The sequence below is a fragment of the Agelaius phoeniceus genome, chromosome 1, assembly GCF_051311805.1.
Source record: "Agelaius phoeniceus isolate bAgePho1 chromosome 1, bAgePho1.hap1, whole genome shotgun sequence".
Classification (NCBI taxonomy): domain Eukaryota; kingdom Metazoa; phylum Chordata; class Aves; order Passeriformes; family Icteridae; genus Agelaius; species Agelaius phoeniceus.
Window position 1 is genome coordinate 131,455,365 of NC_135265.1, and position 24,290 is coordinate 131,479,654.

A 24,290-nucleotide genomic window follows, 5' to 3' on the forward strand; every position below is an offset into this window, starting at 1 on the left:
TAAATGGACAGGGATTACTCTTAATCTTTCTACTTTATACAACTGCATCAACACATCAGAACAGGTCATCTGTACTTTATAAAGACAAATACACCATTCACATGTTAGTACTTTTATCTGTCTTAGTAAAGCTATTTTATGGAACAAACATCAGCAATGCTGTGGTATCTGAGTTTCAACTCTAACATTGCAGAAATTACTGTGACTCTCTGTTCCTGTGCAAGTGGGCTCCTTTCCAAGATTCAGGAGTACATCCCATGAGATCACTCCCAAATACCAATTTACTGAATTAACCACAGCAAAGAAGAAACCAAACAACCCTTTCTACCTGGTGCACCACCATGAACAGTGAAGACATCCTGTAGCAACCTTGTTTTCAAAGCAGCTAGTGTAGGTTTAAACCCTGAGCTAACAGCAGATGCAAATTCAGACTCATCAGTGATACGCCAGCTTCTGCTCTCCAAATGCTTGGTACACACCAAAGGGAAGTAAAGGGACTGTGGCAGAGAGGAGCAGATCTGCTGTCTGGCTAGCACAGACCAATTCAGTTAGCTTCCTCTCCTGGACTATCTGCAGGACTATCCTGCAGTACAGTTCCTCAAATAGATGAACTCTTGTATCACCCTCCTTTCTGTCTCCATGGATAAACTCCCAACCCATAAACGTACAAAGAGAACACTTGTAATTATTTTGAAAATTGTAAGTGTTGGAATTGAGGTTACTCACATATTTCAAAAATCATTATATATTAACACACAAGCTTCTGGCAAGGTGATGTGCTATTTTCCCTGCTAATTTTGATGTGACAATAAAAGCATGACATACAAAGCTGAAAATTATCTTCAAGGGGGACCTGTATCAGGAATGAACACCCAGAAGACCTGAACAGCCAACAGCCCTGTCATCTTCTGGAGGTACCAAAAGGTGACAGTTTGACAAAGTCTTCTTGAGCACTCAAAGTGGATTTTAGAAAATTCCTGTACACAGACACACAAACACTCTTTGTACTCACACATATTCCAGAGGCAATAAATATTTTAACACAGGTAAACTCATCTGAAAAATATAAGCATATGCAAATCACTAGCATTAGTTAAATTAGCTAGTGATATTAGTAGGTTTTTTTACCTACTAACCTGCTGACTATTCAGGTTTTTTTCCAGAAATATAGCATATTAAGTCACTCTAAAAGCAATTCTATTGCATTCACATTCAAATCCACAACTCTGAGACCCACAACATACGCCATAGTTCTAAAATAAAAGTTAAATTGGTCAATGCTGCATTAGCTCTAATATTTAAATTCTGCCATCCATTTCCCTGCTATAATGGTGCCTTCCTGTATATAATTCCTTCAAGTCCCTAGCAGCACAGCCACTCCACCAAAAAATTACTGGATACTATCATAGCTGATACAGAACAAAACCATAATTTACATTTCAACAATGCACTTTCTAACTGGTGCTTTACAAGGAGTTCAACCTGACATTCAGTTTCCAAGTTCACTTTGCAGCCTAGAAAGCTCTTGCGTATCACCCCCTCTTCTCCACACAGCATTCAGGTGATTTGCTGTATAAAAAACTGTAACACTCACACTCTTGAACTTTCCTGAACACAGCTGTACAATGTAGTATAAAATAGTCTGGGGTCTGCAGCTTTCTAGTGATCACAGAACATGTGACAATGGTCTATTAAAGAACTCCAGAAAAAAACAAAGGTTTTGTTTGAGGGAAGCAAGTTAAATATACACTGACTACCATTCAGCTGGGTTTGTGTCACAGTACCTGCCCACAAAGCAATCAGAAAATGGCTCTTGTCTGCTCTCACTGCCCTATAACTGGATTAACATGAAATTATAACCAATGAAAAACTGTTTACCTATGTACTGAGTGCAATCCATATTTCCTGTCCTGTTCCTTCTTACCATCAAGCAATAATGAAATCAAGTCAGAAGGAAAGGCATCTTTAATAGGCATAAATACAAATGCACACACATATATATACACACCCACACAAATGTTTGTCCGAGAAGGAGCTCCAACAGCAGTGCAGTACAACAGGTAAGTGGGTGGGGTTGCTTTCTCACTTGTTAAGTAACATCACAATCCCCCAAGCAAAGGAATCTAGAACTACTAAGTAGAAAATAAGGAGCTACAGCTTTAAACAAGTAAAAGGAGGAACATGGGCTTCCTCTGAGACACTCGTCTCCTCCACACAGGCAACACTACTGAAACTGTCAGCATTTGAACTACTTCACAAGCAAAGTGGGAATTGTGCAGATTTTAAGTGTGAAAAGATCTAAGAGGCAGCTCACTGGAGTGAAATTGTATTGCAGGCCAGAAGTCGTAGAGAGATGAGCCTCAGAAACAAGATGCCTCATGCTGAGAAGAGATGCACCTGCTTTAGGTTAAAACCAATAATACTTATTTTTTAACCCAGGCATTTGGCATGGGTTTATTAGTTTTCATGTGCATGAATAATGAGAAGCGTGTATATCTGGGGGTCAAACAGCTCTTGGCTTACATAATTTGATTTCCAATTTTTCTTTTTTTTAATGGAGCATGACTTAGCAGTGGCAAGTTGCAGTCAGATTCTAGAATTAATTTTATAGAATGCAATGGAAGCAAAACTAAAAAAGGAGGGGGAGGGGAGACAGAGATAAATGGGTTTCCTGTTACTTGTGCCCTATTTGATAACAATATGTTCAACAATATACAAGTCTCCACAACTAAGACATGGGGAAATGCTTCAATCAGAACACATTCCCAAGCACAGCTTGCACCTTCTATGCCAACAAATCTCTAAATCTAGTACACTCCAGTTCCAGGAAAAGCCTCATAGGTTGCTATCTAGCTCTTCTTTTCAGAAGCAGTAGTCCATGTGCAACAAGCTGATAACACTTCAAATTTCAGCAAATGAAAATAAATATTTTCCATCACCAAAGACAGTGTTGAAAAAAAATGTTTATAAACATTTTTTGATTTAAAACTAAATTTTGAGATTTTGAATTCTCACTATGCTATTTCCCAAACAACTCAGTTTTGAAAATGAACCCATTCTACTGCTTCACTTTCTATGTTGAGTTACCAATGTTAAAATTGCCAAGTGCATTGACACAGCATTGCAATATAGACACCATTCTTGGACGCTCTCTAGTCCCAAAACACAACTCTTGGAAAAAAAATACAGCACTAGCTATAGTTCAGAAAGATCAGTAGGTCAGCTGATAGTTACTCAATTTATAATTTAGTGGAATGAGACTGATCAGACAAGCACACACTTAGACAACACATGGATGAGTGAAGAGATTCCAGAAAGAAGAGGAATCAACTTCTACAGCCAAGAATCAAAGCACAATTATAGTTAAACTGGAATTCTAAGTAGGAAGGAGGAACCTAGCTAGGAAGTTGGTGCCCACAGTTTAAGTATTTTAAAAAACCCAACCACAGTAAAGAACGGGCTAAGAAAAAAAAAAAAGGAAATTATAAAAAATAAAGCAGTGAGAACCACAAATTAATTTAGGAGTGCCTGCCCAAAAGAACAAGGCTTTTAAAAAGTACAAATCCAAAACATGTCACATAAAGCACTGATTTCTGCTGAAATACAAGGTGATCCATAAAACAGCAAGCCCCATATCAATATCTATTTTAGAACAAACCCATGCAATACTTGTGTTTTAGTAATCTGCTCAGAAAATATTTTCTTCAAAGCATAGGAGAAAATAATAGTGTATTGAACTACTAGGTCTGAAATATTATGACTGATTCAATAAATTCAGCCCTATGCAGGGTTCCCAAAAAAATATACATACATGGAAAACTACTCCAACCGCTCCACCAAAATAAGTGAGACATTTCTCAGCTATTCAGGTGTTCCAAGGCAAACAAGTAGAAGTCTCCATGTAAGCATGCTACCCTCACCTGATTAAACAATCTATTTAGAATTACCTGTGAATATATGAAAGCTTAAAGGATCACCAGCACTACCCCAAAAAAATCTACCCTTCCTGTCTTGGGGTGACTTCACATCCATCGAATTTCTTTAATCTCTTCTCACCTAACCCATTTGTCCATTTAGGAGCCCCAGCATTCCTTCACATATTACACCCATGCCCATTATCCTTTCCTCTTGCTACTTGAGAAGGACAGAATTCCAACTCATGTTGCACATAAGACCAACAAACTTCAAAAGTCATGCTCCAAACAAGCATCTTGTGCTAAGCTAACAACATCATAAATCTGATACAAGTTATTTAGTGCCTACTTTTCTAAATATCCTTGGAACACTATAGCAAGTCAGACTGGACTCCAGAGGAGCTCTCTTGATTGCAGGATATGCAAGTTTCAATCTGGCTGCCTCAAACTTTATCAGCTGAAGGAAGAAAATTGAAGCTGCAGTCTCTGAAGCTTATAGAAAGGTCATAAATTGAGGTATAGCACCAACACCACACAAGCATTTAAAAAAGACATCAGACCCCTAACCTGGGGCATTGATCTGGCAGTTACAAGAAAGTTCATATACACTGTGTATAAAGTATTGAGACATTAATGCATGTAATCCACATTTACATGGAAGTAAATATATTTCTGTCCTTCTTGAATTTAAAGGACAATTAAACTGATTTTTTTGGAGGGCAGTAAGTTGTTAAAAACCTGAAAAGTGTTATTTCCTTTTTGGAAAGGGCATGTTTCCCTACACACAACTGACATCTTAAAAAGGCAAAGTGCCAGTCTAAGCCAATATACCCAAATAGTAATAAAAAACCCCAAACAATTCTTAATTGTAAATACCTAAATTTTAGAAAAGCAAAAAGTGAACTTGGGATAGATGACAAGATGCCTAGTCCATATGCCTAAGACAAACCAACTGCATGAGTATACAAAATGATTGAAGCACTATGAATTAGAGCAAGGCAGCTAGGGAACCTGCAGCTTTATTTATTGTGAGGGCTGTCTTTCAATCATTTTTTGCAAACCAAAGAAAATCATCAGTTTAGAAAGAGATAGCTTAGGCAAGTTCATGAAGAACTGCAGCCCATGGGAAGGACTCACATTGGAGAGGTTTGTGGAGAACTGTCCCTTGTGGGAGGGACCCCTCTCTGGGGGATGGGGAGAAGTCCTTCCACTTCTGAGCAAGTGGCAGCAGTGTGATAAACTAACCACAACCCCATTCACTGCCCTGTGTGCCACTGGCAAGAGGAGGGAGAGGATCAGGAACAGAGTAAAGCCAGGGCAGATGGGAGAGATGGGGCAAGGTATTTTTAAAGTTTACTTTTCATTACCTTATCCTGATATGATTGGTAAAACTGCTGCTACAGAACTGAAGGAAAACTGTAACTACACACAGCTCCTGGCAGCTTCCTTAAGTTGCAACACCTATACCAACACAGGGCCATATCCTCACCTGGCTGTCTCTTCACAGCATGCAAAGTGCATTCATCTGAACAAAAAAAGCTATTGAAAAACACTGATGTTATACGGTCTTAATACCTATTGACCAACCTGATTTTAGAATCATAGAATCATTTAGGTTGGAAAGGGTCTTTAAGATCAAGATCAAGACTGTTAACTGTTTTGACAACATCAAAAGATTTTCTTGACAAGAACTGCATTCAAAATCAGAGCTCTTTGCAAGAATACAGTCCCAACTATATTTACAACTGCTCTGTCTCTGGGGGTGTTCTCAGGAGTTAGTTGAAGATGTCATCCAGGGCTGCACAAGCCAGAAGGCAGAAGTGTTTGCAAGTCTTGTTCTTTGCCAGAAACATTTAAAAGCAAGACTAACACCAAAAAGCAAGGTTCATTCCCCCAGAGTAAGCAATAGGATTAGGTCAGAGGTGCCACACTACCTTTGCCTGTAGGCAGCACACCAACACTGAAAGATGTCCTAGGAGCCAGGAATAAGCACAGAAGGAATCAAGCAGGATCTCTCATACCTTTCACAGTAATCAGCTTCAGACATGTGAAATCACCATTATTTAGCCCTGAAAAGGACTCAAATAGAAATATAGTGGTAAATTCACATGAAAACTGTCCAAAATTAGGAACACATTATATGTGTATGCCTTAATAGGCATTCAGGTAAACAAGACAGGTATTCAGACTGAAGCAACACAAGGGCAGTGGCAGGACTCCTGCAGCTAAAGTATTAAGAAATATGCCTGCAGAAGTCTTTGTAGAAATTCACAAAGGCAATTTTTTTCTTACATAAGCATAATTACTGCAATCTCAAGCATCAGATGTTTTGCTTTTAAAGTCTATTAAAGTGGTTAGCAGAAACAAAAATAGGTAAATTACATGGTCACTCTTGCATACCCAGCTAGAACATGTGACTATCCAGCTTTAAGCAAAGCTGCTCATCTCCTCCTCAGCCTCTCATTTGAAATCACTGGAGAAGGACAACAAAGTGTCTGAACCAAATGCTGCAAAGCCTTTTTAGCACCTTTTTTAGCTTCCCTTTACTACTTCCTCTATTCAAAGAATAAGTTTATTAAGTGTTTTTCCAAGACATTTGTGACATTTATCCCTTAAATGGATAATATCCTTGAAAGAGAACCTCCTACCTAAAACTTTTGTTCACATAGAACAATTTATAGAAAACATAAGAACTCTTCAGACAGGAGCTCTTGACAGAAAATGCACAAAACGCAACAAAAGACTCTGCCAAACCTTCCTGAACCTTTGGAAAACACTAAATTTCAGTCTGATTTGCACAAAGCAATTTGTTTTATTTCAAACTAATATGAAAAATTTTTCTTGTTATTCATATATACACTAATTTGTATGCATGCACACACAGAAACAAAATCCTCTTTTTCTGCTATTACTCTATTAAAACACAAATAAGACCATCATGAACTGGCTGCTTAATTAGAATTTCATATTCATCATTAACTTGATAAGATTCAACACTTTAGTTTGCTTCAACACTATAGTTTGCTTCCTATAGAGCAATTCTTGATATAATCTTCACCTTAAATTTTGCTAAAACTCAGTATCAGATTTACTGAACTAAATATACTACTATGAAAGGAAGTACCAAATGAAATTCATTTAAAAAATAAGGACCTCGAGCTTCCCCATAAGCAAATAAAAAGCATAAAGGTGAGCCACTAAAGACTGTTAGTTAAGTCTTCTTGACTTCAAGTCTTACCATATTTCTGCTGTCACACAACACCAGACTTGTAGACTCAAATGGAAAAACACAACACTGCTTGTCCATACAGCCACATTCAACTGAACTACTACAACCCAGGTGAGAAAAAAACACTAGAGCACTGCTTCAGATCTGGAGAAAGCTTTACCATCTAAGCAGACTTCATATAACTAAAGCCTCATCAAACACAAGCCTTCTGTCTTTACCTTCAAAGTCCTTCATAATCTGTCAAGGCACCTTATCTCCCATCTCCTGGTCATTTCCCAGTCAAGACCAATTTCTGCTTCCAGCATTCTTTGGTGGCAGTCTCAACCAGCTGTCAGGTAAGAATGTGTCAGGTATTCTGACAGTCATGCTTGTGGGCTGTTCTCCACTGCCTCCACAAAGTTATCCTATTCCTTCACAACTTTCTTTGTAATGCCTCATGAAAGGAGCAGTGCCCAATTGTCTGTACACTGATCCAAACGGCTTGGATTCCCTGTGTGCCTCTAAGTGCTTCAACCTAACAGACTTCCCCAGTTCCATAATTAATTACCCTTGGAGTACAGGGAACCTTCATACACATCAGCATAAGTTCTCAAATGTGAAGCAGTAATACAAATAACACATTTCTCCTTGATCTCCTCATTTGCATCGGTTCCAAGACAAAAAAACCCACAAAATTCAAGGTGGAACATGAAGAATAATCTCATGGTTAGTTATAATGGCAGGAAGGTGAAGAAAACAGACATGGGCTTACAGGCTTGTCCTTCTCAATTTGCACTACCTGAATTTAAAGTCTCTGGTTCGGCATGGAGATATCTTAGCACTGAGAGGGGAAGAGAAAGGAGCAAAGAATTTCAATTATATTGAAAAAAAAGAATATGTAGAAGAGAAAAAAGTTAAGAACAGACCAACAGGACAAAGGGAGAAAACATCTCATAGGAAAAGCAGCTATCAACACAGATTTTAAAATTGGTTTCAATTCTATATGAAGCCCAGGGATTTAATATATAGAGATAGGTAATGAGAAGAACATAAAATACTGGAAGTTTAACCACTTTCTAAAACAAAACATAGCACTCATGGAGAACAGAGTCAGGACGGTCAATTACTACAACTTAAATACAAGTCAAGCAAACTTCAGAATCACAATAAAGTGTTTAAGAACAGATTTAAAAATCATACCAACATATTTGAGAACATTAAAAATGTTCATAGTTAAAACTCAGTGCTGCAGAAGATTAATACAGGAGCAAAAAAAAAAAAAAAAAAAGCCAGGCAGAGTTGCATTAGACTGACAGACATCAAAAAGCAATGTGAAACACCTCACAGGCAAATTCTATTTCAAGTACTGACACTAACCAAAGTCATAACCAAAAGCACACATACAAAGCATGTTCAATAGAACACCCCTTTACTCACTGTAAAGTTGATGCACTTCAGTTTAATTTTCTTGTAAAGTATCCACATTTAACACTTGGGTATTAGAAGTAGTAGTACCAGGTGTAGAAAAGATGAACAAGGAAACAAAGCACAGAAAAAGGGGAAAAGCAAAGACCTTCAAAATGTAAATACCCCTAATTCTACAGAATTCTGGATTTTGTACATCATTAAATGACTTTATCACTTACACAACAGTTCTGCTTAGAAAAAGAATTTTTGCATAAAACTAGAAGTTGAGCCATTACTGTATAATCCAAACTTAGCTGAGGAGATGCTGCAATAAGCATGAACAACAAAAAAACCTAACTAAACTAATACTGAAGCTGAACTAACAATGACACAGCATCACAGTGAAACATATGTATACAAAAGCACCCCAGGGAACTGATACTCCTCAAAGATGTAAGCAAAACCCTCTTTCTTTTTACAAAATCTGTAGGGTCACTGGATAATAGCTTCAAACAATGCCATGTATTTTAGCCTTCATATAGCTTCAACAGAAACATTGTTTGAAATAGCACCTTTCCAAAGAAAACACATCTCACTCAGCTGAGGTCAAGAACATTACTTTTTGCTCAGGTGAAATTATCCCTGTGCTCATTAGAGGTCTCACCTGAGGAAGGAAGTACAGGGTCAAGCCAATCAATTTGAGAACTAAACTAAGCTTTCTTGCTAATTATGCTCTTCACTGACATGAAGTTCCTGGAAGAACAGTTCCAACTGGAGCTAAACTCACTAAAAGTTAATTTTACTACCATTTTCCACAGAAATATTTAATTTCATTCATATTTTTATTCACTGGTTACAAAAACTTTTATGACAATTGTTTTTAGCCAAGTACACTGCCATACTTTGAACACTTTCAAATAGTAATTCAAAAAATAAAATTCAACTTGTCAACTTTTTAAACCATATCCTCAGAAAACAGCATAAAAGTGTTTTCATCTACATTCTTGTTCATCAAAGATAATCCTTCTATGGCACAGACCCAAATTTTACCCTCCTGAGCATACATACCAATGAATAATTTGTTCAAATGTCAGTTGCAATTTTCAAAACTCTTTTCTTGCCTCTGAATCTTAAACATCTGTAACAAATACTTGTTTTGAGAGTGCTTTACATTCATGACACTTGACCTTTTGATGTATGCACCACAAAATTTAAGTTTCAAATACCATGCAAGAAGGAAATCTGATCATTTCAGCAGTAGCCATCTGCAAGGTCCAATATCAAATATTAGTTCTGGGTTGCACAAAGTCATGGGCTACAAATCTTTCTCTGCAATTCATAATTAGTTGCAATTTGCTGCTCCCAAAAACACACTTCTCATGGAACATCTGGTCTCAAAAGCTTACCTTAACATTGGAAAAGTACTTAATATTTGGCTGGTTGTGTGCATATATGCACACCCACACATGCACACAGATTACATGTAACTACAGAATTCAAGCATGTCCTCTGTGGGTGGCTAGGACTAGAGATTTCTACTCCAGCAAAAAAGCCTCTTAGTTCTGTAACTGTAAAAGGACTTATAAAGAAATATCAAACAACAGGAACATGTTTTTCAATGTTTTTGCTGCCTTGTACCTAGTTATTGACATTAAATATTAACAGCTCATCATGCACCCTACCAAACACTTGAGTTTTTTCACAAACTGAAATTTTCATTTGCATGATCCTTAATATAAGTGAAGCACTGTTGAAATCAAAATGTGAACAAGGCTTTTAGAAAACTAACAAGCCAAACAAACTTGTAAGCCTCTCTAGAATTAAAGTGCCATGCTGATTAAAAAAAACCCACAAGTTCAACATTAACATAACCAAGTACTTTTGGTTAACTAAGTTAGACATATGACAAAAATTGAGTCACTGCATATTTCAGCTTCATTATGTCAGAAGGAAACCTTACCTGAGCCTGTAAAAACAGCCTAATGCACAAATTACTCTGAGCAAAAAAAAAATATCCCTAAAGACCCTTACATACAAGAAGTCTTCCAAATATACTCAAGCAAGCAGTATAATTTCTAAAGGTAAAAATTACTTAGACTCCAGGATCTTCAAAGCATTTCTTCAATAATAGCAACAGAACTTTTGAAAAATGCCCAATGCTGATTTGTGCCACATACAGCTGACTCAAGCAACCAGCACTGCTGCTTGGGTCACAGAAGCTGGACGAACACAGGATGCTATACTGCTCTTGAAATCCATTTCTTCTCTAGTCATAGGAAAAACCTGACAGAGCACTATTAACCTGCTTTCATATCTGCAAGAACACAGCTACAGCTAATAAAGAGTTTAAAAACAAATATGAAGGAAGATATTAGCCATGACAAGAAGAAAAATATTAGCCTCTCAGAAAATAAAAGGGATCACAACTTCACATGCCAGATTCTTCAGAAGAGTTTCAAGAAAGTGGCCTACAGAAACTCTTATTCTCATGAACCACACAATATTGGAAAAGCATTCATGACATTTCTTACCTGAGCCCCATCCTTTAACTTCAAGATGCATTCCATTGTATTGATAGTGATGACAACTGGTTCTGATCCCAGTTTCGTCCATGGCACATGAATCCGAAGCTCATGAATATGCCCGCTTAAAAAAGTAAATGGCAGTTTCAGCTCCTAACAACAACAAAGAATGTAGAATTAACTACTGAAACATATCAAAATTCCAGACACATTTGTAACTCAAAATAGTAATGTTCTAGCACAAGTCAAGTCTCCCTCCCCAATCAGCAGTGTGCCACAGGACTTGGCATTTGCCTTTATAATCACTCACAGGATTATGTCACAATTAGTCTGTTCAAAGGAGACATCTGGGTCACCATGTCCTTGATAATAAAAGATGGCTTAAAACCACCTCTCCCTCACATGAAGCTACTGCAAACTGTTTCACTATTCAAGGTACAAGTAGAAACAGACAGAGTGAAGGTAAATACTTAAATTGATATGCAACCATATGTACTCTTCAACTCTGTGAAGAGTACAAATTTGGAATTAAATATTGACAATGCCACAGTAAGGAAATTTCTTTTGAAATATTTTAGTGCTTAAGAGTTTTAAGAGCTCAGTTCTCGTAAGACTGGCCCATTGTTGCCCCTTTCACATCAAACTACTTAGTAAATACAAAGTTATTAAACTTTTCATTGGCAAAACCAGACTCCTACACAGCAAGGTCTAATGTAGCTGTCTCACTGGTTTAAAAACTTGTGCAAGTCAGTCCAGAGCTTCTAACAAATGCCTGGGCACCCCACCCAACACAAATCACAACTCTGCAGGACAGCCTCAGGGAACCAGCTGATGCTTGCCGCAATTCAGCAGGAAAGAAGGTGCCAAAGTTTAGATTAAAGGTACACAACTAAGTAAATTAGTGCGTACATTCAATACAAAGCGTACAAAGTGTTGCAATTTCCCAGTAGCTTCAGGTGTTCTGCAAAAAATTAGTTCAACACAACCAACAGAAGGGTCAGGCTAGAGGGCTGGTTCCAGGACTAGCAATCAAGATTAGAATAAAGAAAACAATTGTTTACTGTAAAGTAAAGAAACAATATTTGATATGTTTGAATTTTAAGTCAGCATACTCGACACTAAGTATTCTAATACTCAAGTTTCAGGGATGCTTCATCTTTTCACTTTTCTAAAATCTCATATTCTGATATTTTTTACTATCAAGTTTTAATGAAGAAAAAACAACACATCTTCACTTCAAGTTCCTTATAGCCGGGTATTTTCATCATCATCTTAGACACTGGGAACTACAAGTGCAGTATATTCTCAGGAGAAAAATAAGTGAATCTAAGTCTGCTAGATACAGGGAAGCACTTCTGGGCTACCTACAATGACCATATAGTCCAACTGCCTGACCAATTCAGAGCTGACTAGAAGTCAAAATATGTTATTAAGGGCATTCTCCAAATGCCTCTTACACACTGACAGGCTTGGGGCATCCACCTCCTGCAGGAAGCCTGTTCCAGTGTTTGACCACCCTCTCTGTAAGGAAATGCATCCTAATGTCCAGTCTAAGCCTCCTGTGGTACAGCTCTGAACCATTCCCACACGTCCTATCCCCAAATACCAGGGGGAAGAGCTCAGCATCTCCCCATCCATGTCCCCTCCTCAGGAAGCTGTAGAGAGCTGTGAGGTCACTCCTCAGCCTCCTTTTCTCCAAATGAAACAAGCCCAAAGTCCTCAGTCCCTTCAAACAGGACATTGCCTCCAGCCCTTTCACCACCTTTGTTGCCCTCCTCTGGGCACATTCTCATCCTTCACCCTCATTCTTCAGCTGTGGGGCCCAGAGCAGCACACAGAGCTCAAGGAGAGACTGCACCAAGGCTGTACAGCAGGGAAGTCACCTCTGTCACCAGCTGGGGATGCTTAGTTTGATGCACCCCAGGAAGGGGTTTGTCCTCTGGGCTGCCAGGGTGCATTGCTGGCTCTTGCTGAGCCTGCTGCTGACCAGCACACACAGGTTCTTAACTGTATTCTGGTAAATTCGTGAACACAAACCCTTCAGGACTCCAGAATTACCCAGGCAAGCCAGGGCTTAAGCACCTTTGCCCCTTGCTCAGGTTAGGTACATGCATGCACCTCATTCAACACAGAATTCCTATGAATGAACAGATGTTACTCAGAGAAGGTCCATGAAACTCAGAAATCAAGCAGGTAAGTTGTTAGGGAATGTCAAACAAATATCTACCAGTGGATCCAGAAAGCCTCCTTTCCTGCCCTGCTGGACCCTAGACCTATCCTTGCTGTACAGAACTTCTATATGAATAAAATTTGGGGACAAGGGCATTTTGCATTTAATATTTGGTATGTCTTATAAATCCTTAAAGTATGCCTATACAATATTTCTATGAAGCTAGATAATGTAAATTTTTGCCTAAATATACTGAAATAAATACATTTATCAGTGATAAATTTATGAATAATTAATATATAATAAAATCTTAGTTTTATGTTTTGAAAGCCCCCTAAAAAGTTTTATTTTCTTAAACAGTTAACATCTCCTAAGTTCAGCGTTGAAATCATCACCATTTACACTTGTAACAGGTTTACATCTTGAGAGTCCTCAGGATGACTAGAAGCAAGTCAACTATTTTTAGCAATACCTACACCATCACAGCAACAACAGCTGCTAAGAGAAGCAATTTTAGGGAACACTTTCCCCCACTCTGCAGCTGATACCTCCTAACCTTTCTCCTGGTACAATCAAAAACTTTATCCTGTATCCAGGAGCTAAGGGTATTGTGTATTCACTGCCGACAAAATCTTCTGAGGAGGAAATTATACAAAATAATAGCTCTATTTTTTTTGCCAAGTAAGCAAGCCTTCAGTTTGTAAATTAGTTTTTGGGCCTTAATGAGTACTGATTAATGAAGTATAAAAAAACACACCCATCTCATACTACAAAAACTCAACTCCTTCTTCAGCCATGCTTACACAAAGTCACAACTAATTTCAAGTCCCCCTTCTAAGAGATGACAGTTTCAGACTTTCTCATTAAAAGTTCAAAGAAAATTATTGATTTGTTTTTACAAAGTGTTTTTTTTTCATCTCGTTCACTACTATACTTCAGGATTTTAGCCAAAAGCCTCTCCTAAAAATTCAGCCTTAGGCCCACAAGCAACACAAATAAAATTGTCATCCAGACAGTTTTAGTTTAGTTAAGACACTGAAAAGCAAATATTGGGCTGTTTAGCTACAGATCTTGCTATATGATTAATCATACAATAGCTTAAATAGTATCTTTTGTCCCAGAGCTTTTTTTTGGGGGGCGGAGGGGAATTGGGGAAACACATGAAGTGTGGCACAGAAATAAATTATAAAAAACATGCAATCTAAAAAGACATTACAACATAAGAGACAATGCTTTCAGAGATCAAGGCAGCAAACTACCACTGTTAACAGTAATAGAAATAAAGTCCCATTCTGGACTTGTCAATGTGTAAGTTTTTGTCATTCATCAATACCACAATGTCTGTTTAGATCCTGGCTTGTCTTTACTTCAAAAGACATTCTAGAATAGCTGCTTTTCCACTAGTTGCTGGGTGGATTTAACATTCTCCCTTTTGTCTAGTTAACTACAAGATATTGAAAGAAACAGAAGTAGGAATTATTTCAAAATAAAGGTGATAAAAGAAAATGCACAACATATTTAGAAGGTAGTTCTCTTTCAAAAGAAATTTAGATACAAATGTTATCTGTCAGTAAGGAAACATATTGTCCTGGTTACAGCCAGGGCAATTAGAATAAAGTAATGTCGAGAACTCTTTGTTGTACTCTTCAGTAGACAATACAAATATGTGCCAAATTAAGCAACATGTTCATAACACAACATAACACAGAACATTTTTATTCCTCCCTGTTTCCTATGCAATCTTTCTCTTTTCATTAAGTATTGCTTGAAATTCTTAATATTTCTTCTAGACCCACAACTGATAAAACGCTGCATTTTAGATTTTCCATTTAATCATATAAATCCTTCACAGAAAAATATATATCACTAAAACCAAACTTCTGGGCCTGACCCATAAATAACTGACTAACATGTAAGACTGCAGACTAGATGATCATAATTCCCCTTTGCCTAAACTCTCCCCTTGCTCTAAAATACAAGACTGTTCTAAAAGTTGGGATGATAGGCAAGTACTCGTTCTCCACATCAGTGTTAACTCAAATACCTTTTCTTCACAGTCAAGGCTGTATTTCACAAGTAACCATTGGCATATAAAAGACACTTAAAATAAGGATATTTCAATGTTCCCATTGACTATTCCCAAAAACTATTTTAAGTACATTAGAATTTTTCATGTTTCTTTCTATACAAATTCTTTTTAGATCAAGGTATCCTTTGTCTTTCAAAGACTACTTAATCCTTCCCTTCTGCATTTGCAAAACAGCTAAAAACTAATTATGGGCATATACACAAGCAGCAAGAAGAATCATGATGTATGTCATCTTTTTGGCACCACTGTGTCAACAGATACACTACACACCACCTACTTACCTACCTCTACAAGTTCAGAGGTAGTTCTGTTACCTCTAGTACTACGGGGACTTCACTCAAAACTTGACAAAAATGCTTAAAACACTTTTCCAAAAAATTATATTTAAAGTATTTGTTTCAAAATTTTATTACAAATTACTTTCTTGATGTAGTTTTTGTACAGTATGCATATTATGTACAGATGGAAAATTTCTTGGAATGTTTGTCTTCTAGTAATTGAATCATTCAGGATAGGAAAAAAAAATCAAAATTTTATTAGATTTAATCTTCAACTAAAGACAATTACTATAAAATCAACTGGCTATTCAGAGTGACACAATTATATACAAAAGCTACACTGTACCTAGAAGATTCAAGCTGAGTACAAACTAGTACTTGACTTCCACTACAGAACTGGTTTGTACAAAAAAAGGGGGACAGAGAGAAGGACAGACCCTAAGAGTTATTACAAAGGCATTCAGCTTAGTTTAATGAAAGCATAAAGCTTCATAAACATATGTAAAAGACAGGTAACGTATTTTCAGATACTGGAGTATCCTCTTCACATTTGGTAAATTTTCTGTCAACAACTGTAATTCATCTGATCTCAAGAGGTATTAGCTCCAACTTGGTCACAAAAAGAAATTAAAATATTCTTTAATATTCTATGAGACAAACAGCAGTTTATGCTTTGTTCTTATCTGTCCTTTGGGATTCTGTTGGGTGGCTCAGAATAGCACAACATGACATGGGAACACTAACATCAGCTGAAGTCTATGGAGCAGGAAGCACGCACTTGTTACCAAATCTGTTATAAAGTGCTTTGTCCAGGTAGTTTGGCACCAATGTTAACACTCCAAAAAACCATGTACAACTCCACAGAAGATGGAATTCTCTGAAAATGATTAAGGCTCTAGACAAATACATCCAGGATAAATGGATTTGTATCCAAGAACCTGAAGTGTGAAATTAAACCTGTGTTCATGTCAGATAAAGAGCAGGGAACCAGGCTGGGCATTGTAACCCAGGACAGAACAGGAGCAGAGCAGTTAAGGGAACTAGCTTTGGGTATCATGAATCCATCCAGGGAGAGAACCCAACTAAAATGATACAGACTGGTCATTTTTAAAGACCAGCTTTTCAAGGAAGCTCCTGACAGCTGCAATGGCTTGGATACTTTGCATTACCATATAGTGTTTACTTGAAGAGTTTTGCTGAGCAGAAATAAACAGCATAATAAACAGCATCCCCTCCACAAAAAAAAAGAGGAAGACACTCTAAATACCCACTGGACCCACTCTCATCTGTGGGTCCAGACAAGTTCCAAAGAACAGTAAGAGGCAAATGAAGATAGTGACATTTTACAAGCACCCAGCCAAATAACATAAAAACAACGAATCTGAGCTCAATTTTGCATCCATCACATATTCACATTCCCATGACTATACCCAAATGACCATGGGTACATATGGCAGTATTTGCCACAAGAGCCATAACATTATCAGGTTGAGCTGGATATTTAGGAAGCCAGTTCATAGGCAGACAAAGATGAAGCAAGGGATCACCTACAAGCAAACTGCAACTATTGGAAAGGGAACACCACCAATGACAGCAGGAAAATTCTTATAGTGACAGGAAATAAGTTTGACAGCAAGTTTAATATATCCATCCCAAGTCATTATTTGTTATTAGGACAAACTTTCTCTCCATACAGCAGAGCACTGAAACAGTTTACCCAGAGAGGAGCTTCTCACAAGACAGAGTTCAAGACCCAGCTGAAGAAAAACACATCATGTCTGACATAATGCTGGCAACAGCCCTGCTCAAAACAGGTTGGACTAGATGACCTCCAGAAATCCTTTCTGATGAACCCTTCTTTGTACATATACATTTCAAAAGGCTCACGGGGGAACACATCCTACAGAAAATCAGCTCTGTGGACAAGTGATAGACTTTTATTGTACTTGTATGTACCCAGTAATAGACTTGAGAGAAAATACAGAGGCTATGAAACACTTGAAGGAACACAAGTAAGGTTCTTTAAAAAGCACAGAAAACAAGAGCAAAATCTCTTGTAAGATTCTCTTCTTCCAAAACAGGTGCAGAGATTCTTAATTAACCATATGTATATTTTTCACATTTTAAAAGGTATTCCCTTTTTTAACAGAGACATGCAGTCACCCCAGCCTATTTCAATGCCTCATCATCAGACACATAAATGAGATTTTCATTTAAGTCTAATCTAAGCCTCCCAACATGCAATTTATTCAATTGCTTCTTGTCAGATCCAAATAATTCTTGCCCTATCTTGTCTCATCTTATTTTAGTCAACATTAAAAACACATTCCCTGTATATTTTATTCTTCTTTCAAGGGATGTATTTACTAAATTTCCCATTCTTTGCTGCATTTCTCTCAGCACCTTCACTTGCTTGGACTACATCTGGCCACAGACACCCAGCTGAGCCCAGCTACTCCATGCACAACAGAAAGAAGCTTTATCAGTCTCACACACTCGAGCTGTCAACCCAGATAAGCATGAAAGGAAACCATCCCTATGCTAAGGCTTTACCTGCATATTCACAGCAGGCTCCAAATTCTGTATCTAGTGTTTTACTTGGTCAAGCTTGTTTTTCTAAGGCTAAGTTTTACTGTGTCTTTGATTTAATCCAAAGAAACCAGATGATCAAATATATTCCTCAATTACTCAAGTTTAGATACAACTGGAATAATGAAATCTGAAGTTGGAAAACAATACAAGGCACAAATGGGTTTAATATGCATAATTAAAAAGAGACCCCACTTTACTTGGTGACCTTTCAACTTAGTCACTAAAAGTAATTTGTAAATATGACTGGAAAAGCAATTCAATTAATGCTCCTACTGTAAAACAATAGTTACTGAAAGAAGAAACATGTCCACAAAAAAAGCCTCTCTTCACACTCCATAACTTACAGAATGTGCAAGGAATTACCAGTCACTGCTAAACAAATGGCATGAAATTAAAGCAAGAATAACTAAGTGCAGGGGGGGAAAAATACTTGCATAAGAAGAAAACCAGCAAGCACTAAGTTACTACTTAGCTGTGCAGACCAATCTAAAATAATTCAGACAACTTATTTTAAATCAAAGACATGGACTGTAACTGCTCTAAACATAAGATACCTGTTCAAGTACATCCAACTTTAATTCAAGTTTACTGAGCACAACGTCTCCTCCCCAGAGTGACAACTGCAGATCTGAAGGCTTCAAGTTCTTTATGTAGCGATTCACATAACTCATCAAAATAGGAGTTACATAGGACTCCAGCATTCTGGAAGATCTCTGTTTTACAGGTCAAGCACTAGGAAAAGGACAAGAAATTGAGATGTCAGTTACATAGCTCCAGTCTAATTTTCAATAATGCAACACTCCCATTGTTTGAAAGTATGAAAATAATTCTAAACATTGCTTATAGTCAAAGGTTCATACAGTTACATACAAAGATTAAATGTATAGAAAGATGCAAGCACATCTATTTATATGTATGAATTTTCAGGTTACATATAATATATATGTATATTCACACACACATATCTGTGTGTGTATATATGTATTTATATACACATATATATATATATCAGAACTATTAACTACCTTGTCCAAAAGAAAAGTCAAACAAACAAATGAAGAAACAGAAAAGGTTATCGAGCAGTCCACCATGCTTTCACACAGCATTTAAGTGACAGGAAAACTCCTTATTGGAGTCATTAAAAGGATAAATTTGGATAACATCAAAAAAGGGGAACTCCTAACAGATAAGAGTCCACACTAAAATATCGCCTTAGATGCACCTCACCGGTCTCAGTACAGTGTACAAGGCAACCCTACCAGTTTCGTGCCAGCCTGAACTCCAAGAACCCAACACCTTTCACGAACCGAGCTGAGGTTACGTTAAGGTCTGCCATCACTCCCATCCCTCCCCACATCCTTTCCCAAACCCCGCCGTCCTGAGGAGACCCTTCCCCGTCCCGTCACCGCCGCGCCTTCACCCGGATACCTTCACAAACCCGGGAACCCCGCGCCCGTACCTTCGGGACACATCCTCGCACGTCCCTCCCGCGGGCCCACGCCCTCTCAGGGCCCCTTTACCTGGCCCTGCACAGCGCCCCGAGGCTCTGCGCCCACCGCGGGCCGGCCGGGCCGCGGGAGCGCCGCGCACGCAGCGCCTCCGGCAGCGCCTCCCGCCCCGGCTCCGCCGCTCGGGCGCTTCCGGGTTCCCCGGCGCATGCGCGCTGCCCCGCCGACACTCGGCCGGAAGCGTTTGGCGCGAGCGCGGGGCGGGGCCAGGCGGTGGCTCTGAGGGCGGCGGAGGTCACGTGCCTCGCGGGGGCGGGGCGGGACTGCCCTGACGTCCTCGTGAGGCGGCGGGAGCGCGCGGGCAGTGTGACAGTGACAGGGACGCGGAGCGGGCGAGGCTGGGAAAGCCTCCGAGGTCATCGAGTCCAGCCTGTGACCCAACAGCACCATGGTTGACCACCACGTCAACCATACCATGGCACTGAGTGCCACGTGCGGTCTTACCTAAACACCCCCAGGGACGATGACTCCACCACTTCCCTAGGAAGTCCGTTCCGGTGTCTAATCACCCACTCTTCACGTGAATAAAGTCCTCCTAACGTCCAGCTTGAACATCCTCTGACACAGCTTGAGTTTGTATCCTCATGTTCTCTCCATTTTTTTCTGAGAGGAGGTTCCAATTCCCATGTGACTGCAGCCTCCTTTCTGGCAGTGGTAGAGAGCAATAAGGTCATCCCTGAGCCTCCTTTGCTCCAGGCCAAACACCCCCAGCTCCGCCAGCTGCTCCTCATAGGACTTGTCCTCCAGACCCCTCACCACCTCCATTGCCTTTCTCTGGACTCTCTCCAGCACCTCAATGTCCTTCCAGAACTGAGGGGCCCGGAACTGCACACAGCACTGGACACAGTTTCCCAGGGCTGAGTGGCCCGGCCACCCCTCTGGTGTGTGAGGCCCCACTGTGGGGAGCTTGGGCATGGCAGGCTCTGCCTGGAGCTCTGTGAGCCCGACATGTGCCCCTGCCTCAACCAGCCCCAGCTCCACGGTTTGGTTCATATTGTTATAACTGACAAATGGCCGTGTGGGGCAAACCCCAGTGGTGGCAAATGCTTGTTCCCACTCTGCTTAATAAAGGTGTGCATTTTCTGGCTTGGTTTAGAACAAGCTTCTGCTTAGGTTCTCAATTTCACCATTTCAGATGTGAGAGGTGTTCCTGACACCCAGGAATGCCCTTGATATTCTGCATGCTCAAAGTGCTTCTCCCTTCTCTAGATCATAGAGAAGAGCCATCTTTAGCAGGATCAAGTCCCTTTGGGGCTGCTTGTGGCACCCAGAAAATGCCCTGGAAAGGTGAGTTAGTAGAATGCAGGCTGACATGTTGGCATATGGGTGATTTGGAAATGAGCTGAGCTCATTGTTGTCAGGGAAAAGTGCAGTAAGCAGCGCCTGTGGGCATGGCTTTGATGTAGATAATTAATAACCTTTTACAAAGGCCTCTGATTTGTGGTTCAAAGGAAAGCCTGGGATGTGCCTCTTGAGTTACATATTCCTCCTGGAAATTTGAAATCCCATGAATTTGATCTGCAGTGTAGTTACATGGCTGAAAAGACAACACTGTACAATATCTGAGGGAGCATATGTGAAGCTCAAACAGCAAATGCTCGGGCAGGAGCCTACCCCTATTGCAGTGCATATATTGAAATTTGGCTGAGCTAATCAAGGTCTGGAGGCTCCAAATCCTGCTGGATTACCTGTCTGTTGTGCCTCTGGAACACATGAATCCTGAGCTAACCATGAATCAAACCTCCTTTTGCATACACCGTTGCCTCACTTGCTCTGCCCTCTTCACTCATGAATCACAGCAAGTCAGTATTTCACCTCATGAAAAATCAAAGCAGCTTGGACTGCTTTTCTTCTTACAGTGGTCACCACTCCCACAGCTCATACCTGAGTGTATGTTCAAGCATTCTTCAGTACCTGTGGCATGTTAACCTGTGGCTAAGAGGTGGTAGCAGGCAGATGAGAGACAGGAAAATTTTAACAGTGTCAGTGATCTTTAATTAATGTTGTGCTTCTGACTAAACAATTTCTGTAGGACTAATGTTCTTGAAGAATTCCTTTGCAGAACTGCTATACCTTTCTGTCCCCTCTGCTAGAGGGGTAGGAGTTGTGAATTTTACTGGTAACACTTTTCAGGAGTGTGCACTGCAAGCCAGCTCAGAGAAATAATCAGTGCTAATGGAAACAATCTCATTTATAGCATACCCCGCAACAGAGTTGCATTGACACAACAGAAGGATGTAGCAACTGATAAGTGTAATGTTGAAGCACACCCTAAGCCTGCATCAAAAGCCCTTATTTCAACAGAAAAACATTCTTCTGTTTCTTTGTCTATTATGTTATTACCTTTGAATGACATTTCCAATCAGTGCTGGAATGTTTTCTGACAGTTCAGAATTGAAGAACAATGCCCTATTTTGGTGAAAAATCAGTAAACAAGAAGAAGAGTAAGGGAAAAACATAGTGCTCCTGGCAGCTGCCTGGCAGACCTAGCAGCTGAGAGCAACTCTGTAATTTTCCTGGCAGTTATTAGCATTTCATTATAGCTACCTCCATCTCAGTTCTAGTTCAAGTATGTTGACACCCTGAATAATTTATTTCCTACAGTAGGAAAAAAAAAATAGGAAAAAATGGAAGGGATCACACAGGAATAAATCTTTGAAGGAAAGGAGATAAATGGGTGGCATGAAACAAGAGTAGCTGGAGAGGGCTATAAAGGTCCCTGATGTACAGAGGGATGTGAGCTGAATATGTGGGGAATTTGCAGGTAGTAGGGCATGTCTCCTAGAAATGTCAGCTCCTTGAGCTAGTCCAATTTATTCAGTATTTCAACACTTCAGTGAAACATGCAGGATAGGTATAATTAAAATTGCAAATCTAGTGGCATGGGAATCTTGTTCATCCATATAACTTGAGCAATTGTGAATCCCTGAATAGCTAACAAAAGTAGCTACAGTCTACCTGGAAACTGAAAAGGTGCACACGAAACAGTGTCACTTTTGGCTGGACATGAAAAAAACAGCACTTCAAGGAGGTCCTCAGGAAACATATCTACCTTCAGAGTACATTTTTTTCTTTATAAAAGACTCTATCAATGTGATTCTGGCTTCAGTGTTATTGCTATAGGCTATTTCCTGTTTTTTGCAACAGAAGTTGGATCAATGAAATACAAAATGGAGGGGAAAAATAGAGTTCATTAAAAATGAAGAAAATCTAGAAAAGGTAGAGGATGATTAAGTGGCTGTTACAGAATTACTTGATCACAGAATGGTTGGGGTTGGAAGGCACCTCTGGAGATCACCCAGTCCAACCCTCCTGCTAAGGCAAGTTCACCTAGAGTAGGCTGCACAGGATTGCATCAAGGACAGTTTGTATCTCCAGAGAAAGAAATTTTCTATCTCCACAACCTCTCCTGTGCAGTCTGTTCCCTGGGTTCTCTGTCAACCTCAGAGTGAAGTTCTTCCTCATATTTTGTTGGAATTTTCCATGCATCATTTTTCTGCCTGTTGCCCTCATCCTACTGCTTGGCACCACTGGGAAGTGCCTGGCTCCATCCTCTTGACTCGCTTCCTTCAGCTACTGATAGACATTGATAAGATGCCTTCTCAATCTTTCCTTCTCCAGCCTAAACAGCCCCAGCTCTCTCAGCCTTTCCTCATCAGTGAGTTGCTCCAGACCCCTAATTAAATTCATAGCACTCCACTGGACACTCTCTAGTAGTTCCTTGTCTTCCTTCAACTGGAGACCTCAGAACTGAACACAGCACTCCAGGCATGGCATCAACCAGGGTAAGCTACCTGAGGCTGCAGTTAAAGGGAAAAATAAGGAAAATACACATCTAAATAGATTTTTAAATGTTTGGCCTGGGCAGTTTACAGTACATAAGACAATCTGAGGTCATTGACAAGAAGGGTTGAGAGACAACCTGTGTGGATCTTCTTTTTTACCTGGAAAAAGGGTTTTAGTCCCCCAGCCTCCTTTACTATGTCCCTCAGCTAACACTGGATACTTTAACCAGGTTACTGAGCAATCTGCTGTCAACATCTCTTCTGCTCCAGTGCCTCCAAGTAAGCAGCATGGATATGGGCAACTGGTCCCAGAAGCTTTCAGTCCATTCATGTGACAGAAAACTGCTGGCTTATGATTCTTTAGAGCCTACTGAGGTGTCCTATCCAGACTGCATGAAACTGACAGTGTGAAGGAGTTTGTAATCATAAATTATCAATACTAATAGAGATATTTCAGAATCACCTGCGAGGAAAATAAAAATTACTTCTCCCTTTTCTCCCTTCCTGTTCTAGGTGCTAAAACATGGACTAGTTGATTTGTAACATTTCTTGTTGGTTCTTTTTCTGTTTTACTACAAATTATTCTTGCAGTAAATGATGTAGTATATTATAGATAGATGTAAAATATGTGTCTAAATGTGTTTATATTGTAATATATAAGAATAATGTATTATAAATATTTGCCCTCTCTTTGAAGGAAAGGAGATAAATGGGTGGCACGAAACAAGAGTAGCTGGAGGGGTTATAAAGATCCCTGATGTACAGAGGGATGTGAGCTGTGAATTTCCTGAGCTCAAACTAAATTAACTAAAAAAAT

The 24,290-nt window shown here is 39.4% G+C and overlaps 1 protein-coding gene across 11 annotated transcripts in view; it reads right to left on the reverse strand.

Moving 5' to 3' along the window:
- Positions 1-19,829, reverse strand: part of VPS13B (vacuolar protein sorting 13 homolog B) — a 434,757-nt gene extending 414,928 nt beyond the window's left edge. For 9 of the 11 annotated variants that reach the window (XM_077187531.1, XM_077187521.1, XM_077187540.1 and 6 more), the window contains exons 1-3: positions 19,640-19,829; positions 18,735-18,912; positions 11,061-11,204 (exon numbers count right to left, since the gene is read on the reverse strand). In XM_077187531.1, coding sequence (XP_077043646.1) covers positions 11,061-11,204; positions 18,735-18,881 — 291 coding nt within the window. In that variant the 5' untranslated portion in view covers positions 18,882-18,912; positions 19,640-19,829. Of the gene's footprint in view, positions 1-11,060; positions 11,205-18,734; positions 18,913-19,608 lie in introns of all 11 variants that reach the window. The other 2 variants (XM_077187524.1, XM_054636750.2) reach the window with 2 other exon arrangements.
- Between the last annotated feature and the right edge of the window lie 4,461 nt (positions 19,830-24,290).